Genomic DNA, 20,688 nt, shown 5'->3' with positions numbered 1-20,688 from the left:
GAGAAGTTTCAAATGTACACCTGAAACCAGAAATGCCAATACAAAACAAGTGAATGAATAATGAAATAATACATTTACAGTCTATTACGTTCCCCTCTGAGCTAGGGGAATCAAAGGGAAGCAACACAACCAGAATGGGATTGGTAAAAGTTATAAGTTGTTTTAATGCACAACAGGTGAACAAAATGGCAGGCAAGCAGCCTGAAACAAACAAATTGCCACAAACACCGGTTTAAATAACAAACAATAGAGGCCACAAGGGCGCAAGTTTAAATGGGCAACCAAACTAAGGGAGGACTCTAAAAAGGGAGTCTAAACGCATACAGGGAAACTAAATACTCACACACTTAATAAAGAAGGAAACAAAACCTCACTGTAAAAGTGGTACAACTAGCAAAGGAAGGCTGTAAGAAAACACAGCTAGGACAACAGTCAAACAATACTAAACTAATCTAAGCATATCTTATCAAACTAATCTAAGCATATCTAATCACAATAACACGGTCCACACAAGTTAACCCCCAGAACGAAGCGCAAATAGCAAATAGCGAGAGGCGTCTGTTCACTCAGAGCCTCCAGTGTTCTTCTTCTCTTGCTTTTGGCGGATTGCAAACAACTTAAAAGGTGCATACCGCCACCTACTGTACATGAGTATGCATCATCACATCATTCCAACTCATTGACCTATGTTCTAATCAAAATTTTTAAAAAAATAATTAATAAAACCATTAAATAAATAAAACAAAACAAAACAAATCTATGTTCTTTCCTGACCTAATGTTAAATTATTTTTCCTACCCCAGTTTCACTCAAAAATGTAAACAGTGCCTTTCTGGTAGCTTTTACTCCCTCTCCTTTTGTTCCCAAAACACCAACCACACTCCACTCCCTCTCTGCCTCTAAGACTTTAATTGTTCTCTTTCCGCTTTATAGATGTCACAATGTAACAATATATGTTCTACATCTTCTTTTACTGCACAGTTCCCACACTTGTTACTGTCACTTTTCCCCATGATATACAGCGTACTGTTCAAAGCCGTGTGATTTATTCGGAGTCTAGCCATCATGATTTCCTCCCTTCTGTTTCTTTCTTTATGAATATTAATTGTAATTGTATTTTGTACTTTGTGATCGTCCTTGCCTTTCTGGTCTTTCTCCCACCTTTTCTGCCAGATCTCCATCCCTTTCTTCTTAATGACAGCTTTTCCCTCTCCTTTACCAAGTTGAACTGGTAGTGTTATTTGCTTTTGTAGTGCAGTTTTTGCTAATCTATCAGCACACTCGTTCCCTTTCACCCCCTCATGTGCAGGCACCCAGCAGAACTGCAGATCTATGCCGCTTCTGTGCAGTCTTAACAGGCTATGATTCAGTTCTATGAGAATGTCTTCTCTAGTAGTTGTTGTTGATTGTATGCTTTGTAATATGGACAATGAATCTGTACATATAAGCACCCTATCTGGTCTGACCTCTTCAACCCACTGCAATCCTATTATTACAGCAAGCATTTCTGCTGTATACACTGATAGTTGATCAGATGTTCTTTTTGAAATAGATATTTTAAAGTCTGGGATGTATATGCCAACTCCAACACGCTCTTCCTTGTTCTTAGAGCCATCTGTATAAATGTGTAGGTAATTGTAGTACTTTTCGTTCAGATACATACTTGTTTTAATTCCCACTTCATTTATTTGCCACTCTTTTTTCCTTTCTATGATATCCATATCTATGTTAGCTTCTGGGAACAGCCATGGGGGAACACTGCTAAATGGGGTTGCTTTGGCAAACGTGATATTCTCCACTCCATATGCCCTCGTTCTTTCCTTACTCGTCCAGCCAAACTCACGTCCCTGTAATTTTGCATATTCCCAGCAATCCTGTAATATTCTGTTTGGAATATTTTGTTCTCCACTTCCCTGTAGCCTGACCCAGTACGACAGAGCAAGTTTCTCTCTTCTGATCTCCAGCGGTGTCTCTCCTGCTTCTATCAGAACTGCATTGATAGGGGATGACTTTATTGCTCCAATACACAGCCGCAATGCTTTATATTGTATTCTATCAATTTTTAAAAGCGATGTTTTTGCTGCTGCTCCATATACTATACAACCATAGTCTATTGTGGACCTCGTAATTGATCTGTAAATGTCTATTAATGCTTGTTTATCTGCGCCCCAGTTGCATCCAGCTACAGCTCGCAATAAATTTAATACTTTTTTGCATTTTGTTTCCACTTGATTAATATGCATTTTCCATGTGTATTTGCTATCAAACCACAGTCCTAGGTATTTGAACTCATTCACCTTTGTCATTGGACGATCATATAGTGTTAGCTGTTGGCCATCAATCTTGTGTTTGTTTGTAAATACCATGTAGCATGACTTGCTTTCGGACATTTTGAATCCCCAGTTATATGACCACCTCTCCACTTTTGTAATCGCTCTAGCTATATTCTCCATTACGTATGGGGCATTTCTTCCCCTCATCCAAATAGCCCCATCATCTGCGTACAGAGCCGATTGTAGGCAGGTGTCTAAGCATGTAAATATATCATTAATCATGATGTTAAATAATATTGGACTGACTGCACTCCCTTGGGGAATACCATTTTCTATTTCAAAATAGTTGGAAATATCTGCTCCAACCTGTACTCTAAATGTCCTGTCTGTTAAAAAGGCCCTTACCCAATTATACATTCTCCCTCCAATACCCATTCTACCCAATTTGATCAGTAACCCCTCCCTCCACATAGAGTCATACGCCTTTTCAATGTCAAAGTACACTATTTCCATTATCTCTTTCATTTTCAATGTTTTTTCCACATCGTTACTCACTCTTACTAGCGCATCTATTGTGGAACGCCCTTTACGAAATCCGCTCTGAAAACTACTCAGCAGCCCTTTCTGTTCCAGTACATGTGAGAGCCTACGGACAATGATATTTTCCATCCATTTACATAGGTGTGATGTAAGAGCTATTGGTCTGTAGTTACTAGGGTTAGCTGTATCTTTCCCTGGCTTATTGAATGGTAGCACGATTGCTGTTTTCCACACACTTGGCATATCTCCTTCTCTCCAGATTTTATTGAAAAGACTCAACACCATTTTCATAGTTTCCATAGGTAATTGTCTAAACATAGCATAGCATAGCTGGTCTTGTCCTGGGGCTGTATATCCTGTACCTTGTAAGGCTATTTTGAGTTCTGACATTGTAAATTCCACGTCCAGAGCCGACCTATTATCCTGTCTCTTCTCCTTCACGTTTTCATTCTCTGCTAGTAACTGCTGTTTTTGCTGCCTATGAATATCACTGAGATGTTCCCCACTATGTACTGCTGCAAGTGTCCTTCCTAACATATCTGCCTTCTCTTTATCTGTCACTGCCAGCCTCTCCCCATCCACCAAGGCTGGAATTTTAATGGATTTCCTTTTCCCACTCATCCGCTCAAACATGGACCAGACATCACCCAATTTAACTCCTCTGCCAATGGTAGAACAAAATTCTCTCCATGTTCTCTTTTTTGTATATTTTATTGTCCTTCGAGCAGCTGCCCTTTTCCTTTGAAACTCTATAACATTATTTTGCGTCATGTTTTTCTTTAATTCTCTAAATGGATTATTTCGCTCTTTAATAGCCCTGCTGCATTCATCATTCCACCATGGCACCACTTTCTTCCTACCCTTGATTGTTGTTTTGGGTATACTGTTCTCTGCTGCATTCAGTATATGTTGCGTTATTTGGCTTGTAATGACCTCTATGCTTCCCTCTGATGTTAGCAGGTGTACCGACTCCTCACACCATATCCTAAATTTCCCCCAATCAGCTTTAGCAAAGCACCACCTGGTTATTACACCTCCTTCCTGCATATATACATTAGTATTCATTTTAGTAAGCACTGGATAATGGTCACTTCCTACAGTGGAGCTATTCAAAACAAACCATTCGCATGTATGCACCAAACAGTTTGACACTAATGTCAGATCCAGGCATGAGACTTTCCCCCTGTGAACATCTCCTCTTGTGCCATGTCCATCATTAAGGCATACTAGTGTTCTTTCCTCCAGCATTTCTTCCACTATATTTCCGTTACTATCTGTATGGTTGCTGCCCCATAGACTGTTGTGTGCATTGAAATCACCACACCAAACTTCCTTCCTAAGTTTATTGCCTGCTATTTCTTTAAATATATCAGTGGTTAGATTTTTACATGGGTTTTATAAATTGATTATCCTAATGTTATCTTGTTTCCTAGGGTTGCAAATTTCCACTATAATACACTCTATATCATCAGGAGATTGCACCTCCCTATATACCACACCATCTTTGAGAAACGTGGCACACCCTCCACCATTTTGACTATTAGCTCTATCATGCCTTATACAGCTAAATCCTGGAATGACAAAGTCTAATTGAGGTCGTAACCAGGTTTCTTGCACACATATTACCTCAGGGACCACCTCTAGCTCATATATATATATTTCTTGAATTCTTGACCATTAGCTATGAGGCTTCTTGCGTTCCACTGTAATATGTGCAGAACCATGATTAAGGATCCAACCTTCATCCTGATTTTCATTTCCCCCCAGGTCCATGTATAGCTAACATTGCATGTATCTGATCTGCTTTAATATCTTTCATGTCTAGGAATTTTCCAGCTGCCTCAACAATGGCTTTGATTCTATCACTTTTCTTTTTTAACTGTAATGCAACATTTACAGTATGGCATATGAATACCATAAAATTCACCTTTTTCACTCCTAGAACATCATCATCCTCTTTACTCTAGGTGGCGCTGTGGGGTTGGATTTGAAGATTACTTTTTGGTGTGTTCCTGCCATTTTGTATTGTAATGCTCTGCTCCATTCCACCAGGGGTCTTATTGGTTGTTATTGTTCCCCTTACTTTCTTTATTGCTTCTGCGTATGAAACTTTGTTTGTAATTTTAACCCTCTGCACCTCTCTGGCCTCTCTCTGCACTTCACATCCTCCAAACGCAGCACTGTGATCTCCTCCGCAGTTACAACATTTAACCTTTGCATCCTTTTCACATTTTCCATACTCATGTTGTCCTCCCACCTTAGCTGCCCTTTACACTGCTGCGCTGTGTGCCCCATTCGTTGACATGCGTAACACCTGAGAGGTTTGGGAATATACTCCCTAACAATGAAGTTCAAATATCCCATTTGTACTGCCTTAGGTAATGTTCTCTCAAACTGAATGAGAACTGATAATGTTTCTTTGAATGTGCCATCCCGTTTGCTTTTAAGCCTTGTGACTTCCACTACTTTACCTCCTTTTAATTCACTTTTAATATCTTCCACTGACATGTCCAATGGTAATCCTGAAATTACTCCTCTCAGTTTTACCATTTCTCCTGGGACATGCGCCTTCATTTTCTCCCCATTCAGTGAGTTCATTCCCAGAATCTTTTCCTGCTGCTGTTTGTTATTGGCATGTATCAAAACCCGCTTGTTGTTCATGAATTTAGCTAATTTAATTTTTCCAATCGCTTTGGTAAGTTTAATCGGGTGGTAATGCCCACCATCCTGATTGAATTATATTACAACTTTCCACTCGTGTTCTAGTTCTTTATCCAACATTGCTTGGCTGACACTTTGACTGATTTTTGATTTTTTGCTTTGATTAGTCTTGTCTGCTTCACCCGACCAATCCGACCAACTTCTAGCTCTTACTGAACTATCTCTTTCTTTCAAAGATCTTTTCTTCCTCGCAGCTTTAGATATCATCCATTCCATATCGTCTCTTTGGCTACCATCTGAGCTGGTTGACATGATGAAACACTCAATGTACAGTTTATGCAAATCCGCCCAAAAATAACAGTCCAATGCTACCGTTTCTGTATGTATCCGAGTTTTCCGATTCTCTCTGAGCTTTCTGTCACGCGTCTCCGACTTCACTTCCCCGAGCCACGTCCGGTCTGGTCTTCGCCTTACGGTGGATGTTGTCCTCCTCCCTCTCCTGTGACCTATGACCTCTTTATATACACCCGGTGCAGCTAAACCCCGCCATCAAGTGTTCAAAAATAATATTGCACTATACGTATAACTTAAATAAACTGACACACCAACAACACCCATAAAATGGCTCCTACACTGAGGCTGGACGATGATTGATTGTTGGTGTGCCATGTGTCACCGTGTGTCTTATTGGTTTTGTGTTATACTGTATTTTATTGTGTGCAGCTGGTCCTTATCTCCAAGACACATTTAAAACAAAATAACCTTGAACCTTGAAGCCCCATCTCTCCCCACTTGCCCCTGCTTCCTACATCCCCTCCACACCAAGTTGTTCTTCTTAATAATAATAATAATAATAATACATTTATTTTGGGGGGGCGCCTTTCATAACACCCAAGGACACCTTACAGGGCATAGGGGCCATATAGGGAACAATTAAAACAGTGGATTTAGTGAGATATCAGCCGGGGTAAGGCAAGACAAACAACAGTAAATGGACTACAGAAGGACACAAAAGGACACAGGGTACAGTTTATATTATTCTTGGGCTTTTTTCGACTATACAAGAACTCAGCGCACCGTGCTGTGAAGTGGTAACGTATTTCAAAGGTTCTGGATTTGTTTACAAATCTAGAAACTAAATACAAAACTAGGACGATATGAAGAACTCATGTCAAAATAATTGTGATAAATGAGACAGAACTGGCCAGGACCTATACTGTCTCTGAGCTCATTTTATGTTGGTTTGGTTCTTCTGATAAAGGTGTGAATATCTAAATAATATACCACCATATGCTATTGTCATTAGTTGTGTCCCTGTTGTTCAAGCTAAGGCATTGCTAAATTAACAACTCTTGGCTTACAGAGTGGTAACATGAGACCGATTTTTATATATAAAATATAAATATATTTTAATTTTATAATTTATTTTAAATATTAACAATATAATAAAATCAATGGAAATATATACACCGGCAAATATTTAATATAAATACCTTGTGTGTGTGTATAGCTATTGCTTTATCTGCTTAATTTTATTTTCATAAGAAAGTCCATGATTATAAGTATGCAGTATCATAACTACATCTTTGATGTTTATAAAAAAAATCCAAACCGTTTGAAAATTGGTTGAAAATTGAGCAAGCTATGGTTATTTAAATAGTAAACCATAATGAATGAGAGCACTGCCTGTAGCAAGATGGCGGCCATGTGGCAACGTCGGTCTCCATTGGCCCGCAGCGCGATGAGTCATCTAGTGTTTATAGCTATGGTATGCACCTTTTAAATTGTTTGCAAAAACGAGAGAAGAAGATCGGGCAGGAATTCAGTTCGGGTAGTCACACTGGGTCCAGGTGGCGTCTCGTCTACGGTTCTCTCTCTCTGTGTTCCTGAGAAAGCGTTTGTGAGCTCCAGCACTACTGATCCATCATCTGTGTGTTTGGATAAACCTCCGAATGAACTGCGTGCTCTTTTTTCTGGAGCGTTTACCTCGGACTATAGGAGCTAGCTTAGCATGCTAGCTGGAAACACTGGCAACAGTAGTCAGATTGAGAATTTGATGGAGAGAAAGAAACAGTGTGTTTAACGGAGTTTGCAGGAAAAGGTGATCTAGTAAACATGAGTAAAGTCCAAATGCTGCTGTCGTTGAAGAAGCAGCGACTCACTGCTGCTGCTGAAGAGATATTTGCTCTGTTTGAAAAAACGATAGCAGAGTACGAGGAGAAGCTGTCTCGTTCCAAAGAGGAGAACAAGAGACTCCAGAAACTACTGGACGCTGTGTTACAGCCTCAGCTTCGGATACTCAGAGCAGGTCTGTTCCCTTTACTCTTCATTTACACTTTAAACCAGGAGTGTCCAAACTACGGCCCGGCTCAGCTAATTCAAAAAGTATTTGGGAAATATGGCCCACAAATGAAATGTGCTTTTCTCATATTGTACTTCTTAAATGTACAACCATATTACACACAGTGTATTCATGTGTTAATAAACTCACTTTTAAAATAAATTCAGTCAACTCATGTTGATAAAATGTTCTAACAAATCTTAGTTGATGAAAAGAAGCCTAATAACTTATTTACACAACAAGCTTGAAATAGACCCTTCATATTTCATGTTATTATAATCACTCTGAGGCTTCTGTTTTTAAGGGATGAGCTGCCAACACGATAAATGAAACCCGATAGAGAGCTGTGATGTAGGCTGTTTTTTTCTTAAAGCATATTAATGTATTAAGCCTAATTTACCTACATTTTGCTAACGAGGCGATATACCTCACCTTTATGAGTGGCCCAGCCCTTCATATATTTTTCTGTATGTGGCCCTCTGTGAAAAAAGTTTGGACACCCCTGCTTTAAACTCTTTGGTAACACGCTAGAGTCTTTGGTAACACTTAAGACTATTTATTATTGCTGGGCAACGATTAAACATTTGAATCATGATTAATCAAAGGATTGTCTGCGATTAATTCAATAATGAATTAAAAATTAGTTTTTTGCGCACTTTTATTTTAAACAAATAAGGTTATTTTAACAGTAGTAGGCCTATTCCCTTTACAGAGTAGCATTTAAAATATTTCTTGTCAATCTCAACGCTTGGAACAGGTTACAAATGTCCATGTAAGAGTTTGGTACCTTTCTCCATGTTTCTGTCCCCCCCCACTTATGTTCTGTGTTGGTTCATGTGAGCGCTGCAGCAGTCTAAGGCCCGCCCAAAATGCTCTCATTTTATTAACACTTTCAACTCTTTTTTTTAAGCTGAAAAATAATTTCTTTGATTTAAAGACAAGTGAATACATTACATATAAGGGATTAATAAATGAATTATCATGCAATTATATTGACCAAAAAGTAATATACAAAATAAATGTAGAAAATATTTAATTCATAAAATAATAAATGTTTCCTTTTGATTCTCTCTGAACTGCCTGATCTTTTTAATGTTTAATGTCAACCATTTGTGCAGATAGCATGAAGTACAAAAGATCGCCAATGCTAATGTAGCGTTAGCGTTAGCATTTCTCCCCCGGGTTTAAATGGTGTATTATAGAATGATCACACCGGTGTGACATTACTCTTCAAAGGGTTCACGAAATATGACTACTACTCGTACTGTTTAACATTATGGGTTACTTAATGTCACTTCATGTTAAGGCTAATAAAAATGACAAGGCTAAGGCTGTAATGCTAACTAACGTGCTTGCTACTAGCTAGGTAGCTAACTTGATCCAGCCATTCCTGGTCCTTTCATCAGACGGGAAGCGAAAGAACGAGCAAGACCCATTGCTGGTATGATAACAACCTGGTACTAAGCACACAGGCATCTTGTTAAAGTTATCTTATTTTAGCTATCTCTTATTTGGTGGAGGAAAACAATTGTGACCTCAGTTATGACATGACTTACGCAACTCTGGGATTTGTAGTCTTTCTAGTTGCGTATTTTTCATAGTCTTATATTTCAACAGTTTTACGAAAAACGGTGACTTTTTTGACATGAAATGAATTTTCGTGGCACAATTCAAACGGGATCGAAAGATACGTTTTCTCTCTCCATTGACTTCAATACATAATTTTTCCGAAATAAGGTCCCATGGACCGGAAGTAGATGGGTGTGACTTCGCCACTCTATAAGTAATTAGCACAATTATTTGAAACTAAAGTGGTAGTAAACTTGTCCACCCTCAATTGCTGGTATACAAAATACCAGTAGTGCAGCTGCACCTCAAAAATGAATTGAGCAAGTCACTAGTTTCTTGGTCATCCGTTGTCTCCCTTTCAAATTTGGGTTTTCTTGAACTTTGTGCTGACCCCCACCATAGATCCACTGGCCCTTCAGCATCGAAGTCTTGGATTGGCGAGACTAAGACATTTCTAATGTTAAATAAATGAAAACCATTCACAGTTAAGAATTAGATATTAATTATTAATGCTGTAAATTATTTATTAATATGTGTAACTATATTTAAAATGTGTTACCTAGAAGTGATTATATTTGTATGCCAATATTTTCCTATGGTAAAGTTTAGTTTATCACTTTTATTTTGAGATCGGGACTATTATTTTGAAGGAACTTTTACCGGAAGTGAATGGACAACGGAGCAGAATGTACATATATATTTTGCCTCCCAAGACTTTACACATTTCCTCTTTGATTTTCATTCGGGTTCATCTTGCGCTTTATCAGTTGAATCACTTTGAACATTCGTTTGAGATGTTGACGGGTTGGCTGAACTTTTTACCCCACATTCAAACAACTTAATTTGCTTCGCCATTTTTTGTAAAACAAACACACAGCACACCGCGAATGCGATTAAACGTGCATCGCTTTCTGGCTCCGTAATCACACCAATGCACGTGCAACTTAAGTATCAGGTTCCGACTGGTCACAACAATAATTAAATATCACTCTATACAACAAATAATTAACATTTATCTATTTTGGGGTGCACATTTTGCTGTTTGCTGTCCTTATTTCTTTATGTTAAAAACTGGTTGCCACTGATGGCAACCAAAGGCCAAGAAGTGGTTGACATTTTTTCCGAATGGTTGCCAATGGCAACCTGGCAACCTGGCAACCGTTACTGTCGAGCCCTGCATATAATGGCACTGTTCCAACAGTTAACAATTAAGAAAGAACATGTCAAGCTATGTGCTGTATCAGAAACAATGTGCTGCGTGTTGTGGGAGTAATATGGTCTGTATTTACATTAGCAAGCATGCTAACACTCAGAGCTAACGCTTTAGGCTACTGGAGAGAATATGTGTAACGTAATGTCCTTGTGGTAAACTCTGCAAGAGAGAAAGGTTTGAGCTCCTTCTGTTTCAGAAATAATGCTTGAAGTGGTTTGGAACATAATATGGCATTTAATCACGACAGCGTTTAGCTGAGTTTCTCCCGTTAGAAAACTCTCTTAGCAGGAGAGAGCTGCATGACACTACAAAGGGGCGTGGCTAGCAGCAGCTGTTCCATTAAAAGCTACGGTCACAGAATCAGCCTTTTTGGAGCAGGGCTGGAATAGAGGGGTATGAGGCATGGCTACAATGGGTGATCTGTTTGGTATTTTAAGCAAAACACTTCACAGTCATGTTTTGTATAGGTATGGCCCTACAATATATTTTTAGTATTACCATTTTATAGGCGTAGTGTAGCTGTGAACGATACCAAATACAATTCTTTGTTTACATTGCAGCTAGTGCTAAACCAGAAGAAATAACCCCTTTTCATTTTTAACTGGAAGTGGAATGGGGCTGGGCTACGTAAGGTGAATTGAGCTAACAAAAATACACAATAGGTGGGACTAAGAAAGATAATATTAAAGTATAAAAACAAAGGCACTATTAGGGCTGAAAAATGTCTCCCGTTTTAATAGTGATTAGATTTTTAAATGCTAAGACTTTTTTTTTTATGACTGTGTGTTTCCTGTTTCCTGCAGACGCCCAGCAGCTGGTGGTTGTTAAAGAAGAGGTTGTCCCTGACCAGCAGGAGTGGAGCACCAGTCTGGACCAGAAGGACCCAGAGCCCCCCCCACACATTAAGCAGGAACAGGAGGAACTCAGGATCAATCAGGAGGGAGAGCAGCTTCGGGAGCTGGAGGAGGCTGATATCTCCAAGTCCACTTTCACTCCTGACCCTGTGAAGAGTGAAGATGATAAAGAGAAACCTCAGTCCTCTCAGCCTCATCAAAGACAAACTGAAAACATGGAAACAGAAGCTGATGGAGATGACTGTCGAGGACCAGAACCAGCCTGGAACTCAGATCCAGAGAGCAGTTTAAAACCAAAGACTGAGGACGACCCTGAAGACTCTTCTGAACCTGACACTGAAGACAGTGCTGATTGGAAGGAGACCAGAGAACCTGCATCAGGCTCAAACTCACTGAAAAATAGACATGAATCCGTCAGTGATCCACGACGCAGTGCTGAAAAGAAACCATTCTGCTGCTCAGTATGTAAGAAAGCTTTTTCACAGAGTGGACATTTAAAGAGACACATGAGAGTCCACACAGGAGAGAAACCCTTTAGCTGTTCAGTCTGTAAGAAAGCTTTTTCACGGAGTGGACATTTAAAACAACACATGAGAATCCACACAGGACAGAAACCCTTTAGCTGTTCAGTCTGTAAGAAAGCTTTTTCACGGAGTGGACATTTAAAACAACACATGAGAATCCACACAAAAGAGAAACCACACAGCTGCTCAGTCTGTAAGAAAAAGTTTTTGCAGAATATAGAGTTAAAGCTACACATGAGAATCCACACAGGAGAGAAACATTTTAGCTGTTCAGTCTGTAAGAAACCTTTTTCCCAGAGTAGGAGTTTAAAACGACACATGAGAGTCCACACAGGAGAGAAACCCTTTAGCTGTTCAGTCTGTAAGAAAGCTTTTTCACGGAGTGGAAGTTTAAAGGAACACATGAGAATCCACACAGGAGAGGAAATATACAGCTGCAATGTTTGTGACAAAAGATTTAAATGGCCAATGAGATTCAATAAACACAAGTGTGTTGGTTGTCAGTCCTCAAAGCTTAATGAAATTCAAACTGAGGATAACAGACAGGCAGAGCCTCCAATCAGCAGCTCAGCTGAACACACAGAAGCTGATGGAGAGGACAAGGAATACGTCTTATGACAGTTCACACATGAGAAAAATCTGCCTGACTGGATCAACATTGTTGCCCAAAATTCATATAAGACTTAAACGAACTCTATCTTTATCAACATAAGTGGACAATACGTTTAATGTTTTTGTCATACTGGTTTTCTGATTTATACTTTTACCACTGACTGTTGATGAACCATTTCATTGTGGATTGAGGGCTCCAAGTTTCCATATACAGATATAGGATGATATAATGTATTGTTCTTTATTTCTAAATGTTTTGTATCATTGCTTTCCTGTTAATGATCCCTGTTTTAAATAAATATACCTGTTATCCGATTGTTTTTGCTTCTGTAAGGGAACACTTTTGCCTATTTTGTATCCTGATGACCTTATGCCGTTACATGTAATACGTTAGAATAGAATATCTTTATTGTCATCACACATCAGTGTAACGAAATTCAGTTGGCTTCTCTCACTGCAGTGCATAAATAAGAACACATCCATAAAAGCAGAGATAGTAGCAATAATCAGGGTCATCACTTAAATGCACTTTACCAGAATGTTAAAATTAGGGCTGATTAATCGCATGATTGTCCATAGTTAATCGTGATTAATCGCACATTTTTTATCTGTTCTAAATGTACCTTAGAGGGATATTTTTCAAGTTTTTAATACTCTTATCAACAAATGAGTGGACATATGCTTTATGCAAATGTTTGTTTATTATCATTTGATCAATGACAAATATTGTCATGAATATTAAACACAACAACCTCTGAACATTACAAATATTCGCTTCAATTCAACCTGGAACCTCTTTCATACAATACTGTGTGTGTGTGTGTGTGTGTGTGTGTGTGTGTGTGTGTGTGTGTGTGTGTGTGTGTGTGTGTGTGTGTGTGTGTGTGTGTGTGTGTGTGTCAAAATAATTCGCTGTGACCCCGAGGTATGTTACCGAGTGAAGTCCAATAGTCTTCCTAAATCCTCCTCTACTTTCGCTGTTTGGACTTCATACAAGTTGTCTATTTTCGACACAGTGGTGGCTTTGGAAGGCAATTCATAAGTGCAGTCGTTGGATGCGACCCGAATTATATCACGCAGCCCCTCGTCCTCCACATTGTTAATTGGCCTGCAAGCTGTCGCCACTCGCCACCCATTTAGCGATCTTTGTTGAAAGTTTGCTGCTCGTAGACGTGTCCAGGCGTCTCCTCCGCACACTTTCAAGTGTGGTCTGCTGCAAGCGGGCGGCAGGAGCGGGGCTGTCGGCATCAGCAGTGTGCTTGGATTGTATAGTTGGTATTTTAAACTTGATGCGCTCTGAAACTGGGCGGCCGAGGACAAAAAATGCAAATGCGTTAATCGCGTTAAAATAATTAGTGGCGTTCAAAAAATGTGCGTTAACGCGGCGTTAACTTGACAGCCCTAGTTAGAAAAAAAATAACATTCTTTGTTCCTTTTTTTTTTAATCCATTGAGGCTTTGTTCAAACTTAACAAGCAGTGTGCAGAGAGGTGGACGAAATACAATTAACATAACACAACAGACAGCTGAGATGTAACATTTTAATATCCCTCGTTTGTGAAACCACTGCAGCCTAATGTTTAATGATCAGATATTGTTGATTTTCAAAGTAACTGTAAATACATTTTGTACAAAAATACTATAATTCAATAATCAATCCTGAACCTCCCCCTTTAAAACACACAGAGAGACCCATCATTTGCCCCTCAATTGAAAATTATAAAAATATATGTATATACAGTATTTTACTAATGAAAAAGGAGTGCATTACTTCCACTAGTAATGTCTGCAAGTATGAAACACTTTTTGAACACACAATTCTGAGACAATAAATACTTTTCTTGTCCCCCTGACATATAAAGAAGGGGCAAAAGTTTATTTCTGAGTAAATAGTTTTCTGATCACTTCAAGTCATGACGGCAGGTAGTGCAATCCGTAGAATAAACTATAGTACATTAGAACATACTCATCAGTATGTTATGTGTTTGTATGCGTCTCATCAAGGTGAACCATATGTGATCAGATTCTGAAACATTAACAATGTGTACAATGTACTTCCCCAGTTGAATACATTTATTACATTTAGTGAGAGTGAATCTTTCTGTAGAAAACAAAATGGTTGTTCTACTCAGTGTGATTGACAGGAGAGATGATCAGAGGGGCAGAGTTTTTACCACCATCATTCAGACTGGGACTAAAGAATGGGTAGAGTTTCTCTTTGAAGCAGCATTCAGTGAAGGAGTAGATCAGAGCTGCAGCATCAACATCATAAAAGGAGACCAGACCCTCCTCATAATCCACAAACACCCCCACCTTCTCAGGCTGAGACTTCAGAGAGAGACTGACATCAGGGTCGAGAGCTTCGTACTCATTTCCATTCCTCAACCATATCACCCAGTAACCTTTCTGAGGAGACGCTGAGATCTGTCCCTTCCTGTTGATCGACTCTCTAACCACTCCTAAATCCCACTCAGTGTTTCCTTTAACCTGAACCTCGTAATAAAATCTTCCTGAAGAGAAACTCTGCTTTGCTAAGACATTAGCACAAGAATCAAATCTCTCTGAATTTTCTGGGAGATTCTTCCTCACATCACCAAGTTTAACTTGTTTTCCATCATCAGACAGGATGAGGTCAGGATGTGCTGTATCAGGATCAAGAGTCACCTCCACCTCAGACTGCTGGACCCTCTTCAGCTCCACCTCAGAGAGCAGCTTCTTCATCTGTTTCCTGAGCGTCTCCTCCAGCTGAGTCACAGCTCTCCTCACAGTCCCCTCATATGAAGGTGGACGGACCCTGACTTCTGTCCAGTTCTTGGTGGGTGGAGCAACGTTCAGGGACGTGAAGCTTTGGAGGAGGTGGAGCTGGTCTTCAGAGCGTGAGAGCTGCTCCACCTCAGAGCTTCTCTTCTTCAGCTCAGAGACTTCCTGTTCCAGCTCTTTGATGAAGCCTTCAGCCTGTTCCTCTGTCTCTCTCTGCTTCTCTTTGATGGTGTCCATGAGCTCGGCCTGGCTTCTCTCAACAGACTCCTTCAGAGCGGTGAAGACCTGAACACCATCTGCTATCTCTCTGTCTGCTCCTTCCTTACTGAGCTCCACTGAGCGGTTCATCTCCTGAATCTTCAGTCGTCTCTTCTGGATCATCTGCTGGATTTCAGCCTCTGTCTTCCCCAGCTCAGCCTTCTTTCCTTCATATCCTTCTTTCAGAGGAACTACATCATGTGTCTTGTGGTCTGAAACAGAGCAGAGCATGCAGACACACACCTGGTCGGTCTTACAGAACAGCTCCAGCAGTCTATCGTGCTTCACACACATCCTGCTTTCCAGGTTCTCCTCAGGGTCGATCAGCTGATGTCTTTTCAGACCTGACATTGTCAGGTGAGGCTCCAGGTGAGTCTCACAGTAGGAGGCCAGACACACCAGGCAGGACTTCAGGGCCTTCAGTCTGGTTCCAGTGCAGGCGTCACAGGGAACTTCTCCTGGTTTGACAACTTGTTGCTCTGAGCTGCTGCTGCTGGCTTTCTGTTGAGCGGACTCTCTGAACTGAGCAGCCATCTCAGAGATGAAAGTGTTGACCAGCAGCTCAGGTCTTGGGAAGAAGACCTTATTACAGTTGGGACACTGACTCGGGACATTTCTATCCCAGTGTTCAGAGATGCAGGCTTTACAGAAGTTGTGTCCACATGGTATGGCGACTGGATCAGTGAACACATCCAGACAGATGGAGCACAGAAACTGATCTTCAGTCAGCAGACAGCTGGCAGCAGACATGTCTCTCTGGGGACAAAAGTTTGAAAAAAACACAACTGTAATTACATATTCTCTATTTCCCAGTTCATAGAGTCCTACTATGAACCCAGAAATGTAAACTACCCCAACGTTTTATGCGAGAAATGACATACATAGACCAATGACAACCAAACACATTTAGGTTTTTTGTCTGTGAGAATTAAAATTCAAGTTCAAATGAAATCTGGAAAATCATAGCAGCATTCAGTTTAAACTCTAAGAAACACAATGTGTAAGCAAGCCCGCCTTAACCTGCCATCAGGCCCTGGGGCTGATAGTTTTTGTAGGCCCCCTATTTAAACAACAAATCAAAGTCATTTATAGCCTCGGCAGGCTCTGTGATCGCACTTCTCCACTCTGCTCTACACGCGCCTGGTCCTCTCCTCCATATGAGTGACGTATCGGGCCTCCCTCATGTATTTGTCCGGTTGCCGTTGGCTCCCCTCCACGTAGCAAGTCCTCGTCGTCCTCTCCATCTCCTCCAACAGATAATGTCCCTCCTGTCTGTTTTTCCTCTCCCGCTACTCCATCGCTATCAGAACCAGACGGCCTACTTGTCTCCGAGGCCCCGCGGCCGGCACCGCTACCGCTCGGTACAGAACTCATCTGTCCTTCCTCCTCATCCTGGCCTACAGGTTTAAAATAACCTGTAAGCGTCGGCATTTTTTGTAATAGCTGCTTGTCTCGAAACTCGCATCACTCGCAATTTGAATAAGTCACATGTGAAACATATTCTCATTCTGACGTGTGTGTGTTTGTGTATATTTGCGTTTGTGTGTATTGTGTTTGTTTCCCGGGGAAAACCCTCACGAGAAACATCGGCTGTTGTTATGCCTGCTGTGACGTCAAGTTACTCCGTTCTCCGATTGTAATTATGCCGTTACAAGCTTCAAAGTTGTAGTTATCATCTGAATTTGCCGAAACAAGTTTGATATTCTGAAAGCCAAGACTTTGTTTTTTTAAAATCAGATGAAAACAAACTGTTACGGACCTTGCTGTGTTATCTATCATTACTCTACGTCTTACAATAATAATTTCAGTGGAGGGAGGGGGGCGGCGCTGTGGAACAGCAGAGTGGCGAGGGAGAGCTGTCGTCTTCCCTTTACAAGATTCAAAAATGTATTTATCGTGTGATTTTGGAAATGAAAGTTTCCTATTCTGAAAGCCAAGAATTTGTTTATTTAAAAAAAAAAAAAAACACCCGAAATAAAAATTTTATAAAAAATATATATATTTTTTTTAATTGGCTCATGATAGGCCCCCGATCTCCGTAGGCCCCTGGGCTTCAGCCCAGGTCAGCCCGTGCATTAAGGCGGCCCTGTGTGTAAGCTCTAATACTGCTGGGGGATTTTGCCATTGTTGAACAGAGGAGTGAAACCTCCTGCTGAGTATCACTGAAGTTAATACTAGTTGTTAAAGATCAGTAAACGTTATCAGCTTCAAAAGGCAGACAGCAGTTACTACAGAAACAGGTTCAAAGCTCAAGGCTACTTACCACAGTGTGTACAAATTATATAAGATGAAATATGTAATTGTCATGCCTTTTTATAAGCAACACTTGTAACACAACACCAGATCCCTTGCTTTGGACAGTCCAGAACAAATCTACTATTTAGATTCTACTTTGTTTAATAGAGTCAATTATAAAGATGTTTTCAAATACAGGAAATATGAAAATAAGGATAAGCTAATGCTAGCTTTGACTGTATGCTCTCTAACCTAACTTACATAGAGTTGACATTGTATTGTTGGCTGTTGCTAATTTAAATGTTGAGGTTTTTATCTTAACTGACACATTTATATTGTATAATATTCTTTATATGGTAAAATAGATGTAATACAGTCAGATTCTGATTTTAATCCAACTTTGACTAAATATTTAGTTAGTGATGTGTCTGTAGTGTACTCACCAGTGTTTGCAGAGTCCTGCTGTGTTGTTGATAAAAAGCTGCTGGATTCAGTTGAGTGTTTCTTCAGAGAAACAGAGACTTGTCTCGGCTGCTGCTCTGCTGTCGCTCAGACAAACTTCAGCTTTCATTTCCGGGAAATTGAAACTCTTCCCTTACAGTGTGGTCCCACCTCTCAGGGGCAGTTTGCCAAGAGGGAGTGGAGGAAGAACTATTGAGGCTTGTTGTTTAACTTTGTGACGATGCATTTTACAGCTGATCCAAGAGGCTTTTCAAATATATATGTAGGAATATGCAGGGCCGTGGGAAGTAGGGGTGCTGAGGATGCTGCAGCACCCCCTGATGGAGGACAGGGAATCTGCACGTCCACAAGATTAAATGGAAATATAATACAAAAAAACGAATTTTCAGCCCTGATGTAACAACATTCATAATTAAGTAAAGATAACACCCTTTTCACCCCGGTTACAGTTTTCATTTGCCCTGTACGATGAAAGTGGGGGATGTTGGCTTATCAGGCGCCCGCAGATCACACACAGGACAGATATCAGCTGTCTGGACAGGACTGATAGCCAGACAGACTGAGAGGCTCAGTGAGGTAAAGGACTGAGTGTTTAGATAGTTCACTTTAGTCTAAGTTATCTCAGAGGGTCTCAAACGGTTTGTTAACAATTTATGTAAACAAATATTTCCAAGGCAACCTTTATAATTATTGGGATAAATAAAAACAGGTTTGAAATCATTCCAGTGCATACTATAGGACAGTAAACCAGAAATATTGTTTACATCTGGAGAGATTAAAGAATATGCATAAATAAATAAATGTTAACTGGTAAAATAAGAAATAAATGAACAACAAAAATAAAATAAGTTACATTTACTTGTTATTGGCTATGTTAGGTTACTGGTTATGTTCACATAATTATTTGATTATTAAAATGTAAACCGATCTTTTCGATATGGGTGTTTAGAGTTGTACCCCTTAGATCTAGTCTCTGGCAATTCAGCTCAAAGTGCACCAGATTGAAGCATTTTACTTTATAATGTTGAAAAAAAATCTTCCCCCCTGACCCCCCCTAGAGGATGTGATCCCCACAGCACCCCCCATTTGAAACATGTTCCCACGGCTATGGGAATATGTTCTCAATACATAAAGGACATCTCTTTACACATCTGGAGATGTATAGCTATATTTCACAACGCTGTGTTATGGTCCCTGTTTAAGAGCAGCAACATGTCCTCCTCTCTGAACAGACTGTTTGAAAATGGGTCTTGTAAGAAATATGAGGAGTAAAGGCCTGTGGAGTTATACACTAAACACACAACATCTAAATCCTCTTATTTTATGCGATATTAATCAAAGAGGAAGGTACCCGGGAGGAAGACCCGCCCCCCGTCGAGACCGGCCAATAGGAGAGGACTATACACTATAATATATGATGGACAGGAAAAAACGCTCTCTCTCTACCCCGGCCACGCGATAAACAACAGCAGGCAGCAGCACCCCACACGAACCGGAGAGCCGCACCTCTCTTTCACATTCCATTTGTATCACCGTATCATTTGTTTAATTACATTCTGTTAACTTTTAAATAAGCTTCCTTGGACTCTTTTCAGCTAATCCTGCTCTCAGGTTTAAATCACCTTTAACAGTCTGTACTTAAGTGCCATTTGTTGCTACTTTTTACCACTACATTTAATGAATACCTTTAGTTACTTTACAGATCTGGATGAATGATAAAGTGTTAAATCAGACTTTAGTTCCACCTGGAGTAAATTCACAAGCTACCCTGCAGTATACAAAGTCATTCAAACTATCTGCACCTTTACCAGCTTTGAGAACACTTTCATGATCAATCATTATAAAACATATCATATATATTATTCTGAGATGGACCAATCTGCACAATGACTACTTTTACTGTCGCTACTTTAACTACTGTATATGTTGATGATAATACTTTTCTACTTTTACTTGAGCAACATTTTGAATGCAGGATTTGTATTGAGTATTCCTACACTCTGGTACTTCTACTTTTACACAAGTACAGATCTGAGTACTTCTCCCACCTCTGAGGAAAAGTCTAAGAACCTGATTGTGACCCTTGACCTCCATTGAACCACAGCTGCTTTGTTTCTTGAGCGCTCCATCATCGAGCGCGGCCTGACTTCCTTCCACGATGTTTCCTGCATTCGCTTCGTCAGACGCACGAGCCAGAGAGACTTCCTGAACATCCAGTCAGACGGCGGGTAAACCTCGTATTTGTAAACCTACTTTGCAAAAAAACAGATTGTGATTCTTAAAGGTCTTTTATACTATTTTGAGGCATCCTTTTTTTATTTCCTGCTTTTTTACACATACTCTCTCCAGTACAGGTTAGCTCTGAGTGTTAGCCATGCTTGATAATG

The 20,688-nt window shown here is 40.1% G+C and overlaps 3 protein-coding genes across 4 annotated transcripts in view; 2 read left to right on the top strand and 1 right to left on the bottom strand.

Annotated features, from left to right (window-relative positions):
• Positions 1-20,688, top strand: part of LOC307038433 (E3 ubiquitin-protein ligase TRIM21-like) — a 76,862-nt gene that overhangs the window by 34,066 nt on the left and 22,108 nt on the right. The gene's annotated exons all lie outside the window — the stretch shown is intronic.
• On the top strand, positions 7,162-12,902 carry LOC307038460 (uncharacterized protein). The gene is made up of 2 exons (XM_079679859.1): positions 7,162-7,782; positions 11,401-12,902. Exons 1-2 carry the CDS (start codon positions 7,590-7,592, stop codon positions 12,591-12,593), a joined length of 1,386 nt encoding a protein of 461 aa, XP_079535985.1. The 5' UTR covers positions 7,162-7,589; the 3' UTR covers positions 12,594-12,902.
• Positions 13,269-18,824, bottom strand: LOC307038445 (E3 ubiquitin-protein ligase TRIM21-like). Its single transcript, XM_079679841.1, has 2 exons — positions 18,283-18,824; positions 13,269-16,360 (listed from the first exon to the last, which is right to left on the bottom strand). Exon 2 carries the CDS (start codon positions 16,352-16,354, stop codon positions 14,711-14,713), a length of 1,644 nt encoding a protein of 547 aa, XP_079535967.1. The 5' UTR covers positions 16,355-16,360; positions 18,283-18,824; the 3' UTR covers positions 13,269-14,710.

The sequence above is a fragment of the Notothenia rossii genome, assembly GCF_949606895.1.
Source record: "Notothenia rossii genome assembly, chromosome: 5".
Lineage (NCBI taxonomy): Eukaryota > Metazoa > Chordata > Actinopteri > Perciformes > Nototheniidae > Notothenia > Notothenia rossii.
Note: the sequence above shows the minus strand (reverse complement) of the source record. Positions and strands in the feature narration are given on the sequence as shown.

Excerpts from the sequence above, each read along its gene's own strand:
- LOC307038460 (XM_079679859.1), top strand. The coding sequence starts at position 7,590 with ATGAGTAAAGTCCAAATGCTGCTGTCGTTGAAGAAGCAGCGACTCACT. Across the intron at positions 7,783-11,400 it reads GCTTCGGATACTCAGAGCAG|ACGCCCAGCAGCTGGTGGTT; the intron begins GTCTGTTCCCTT and ends TGTTTCCTGCAG.
- LOC307038445 (XM_079679841.1), bottom strand. The coding sequence starts at position 16,354 with ATGTCTGCTGCCAGCTGTCTGCTGACTGAAGATCAGTTTCTGTGCTCC.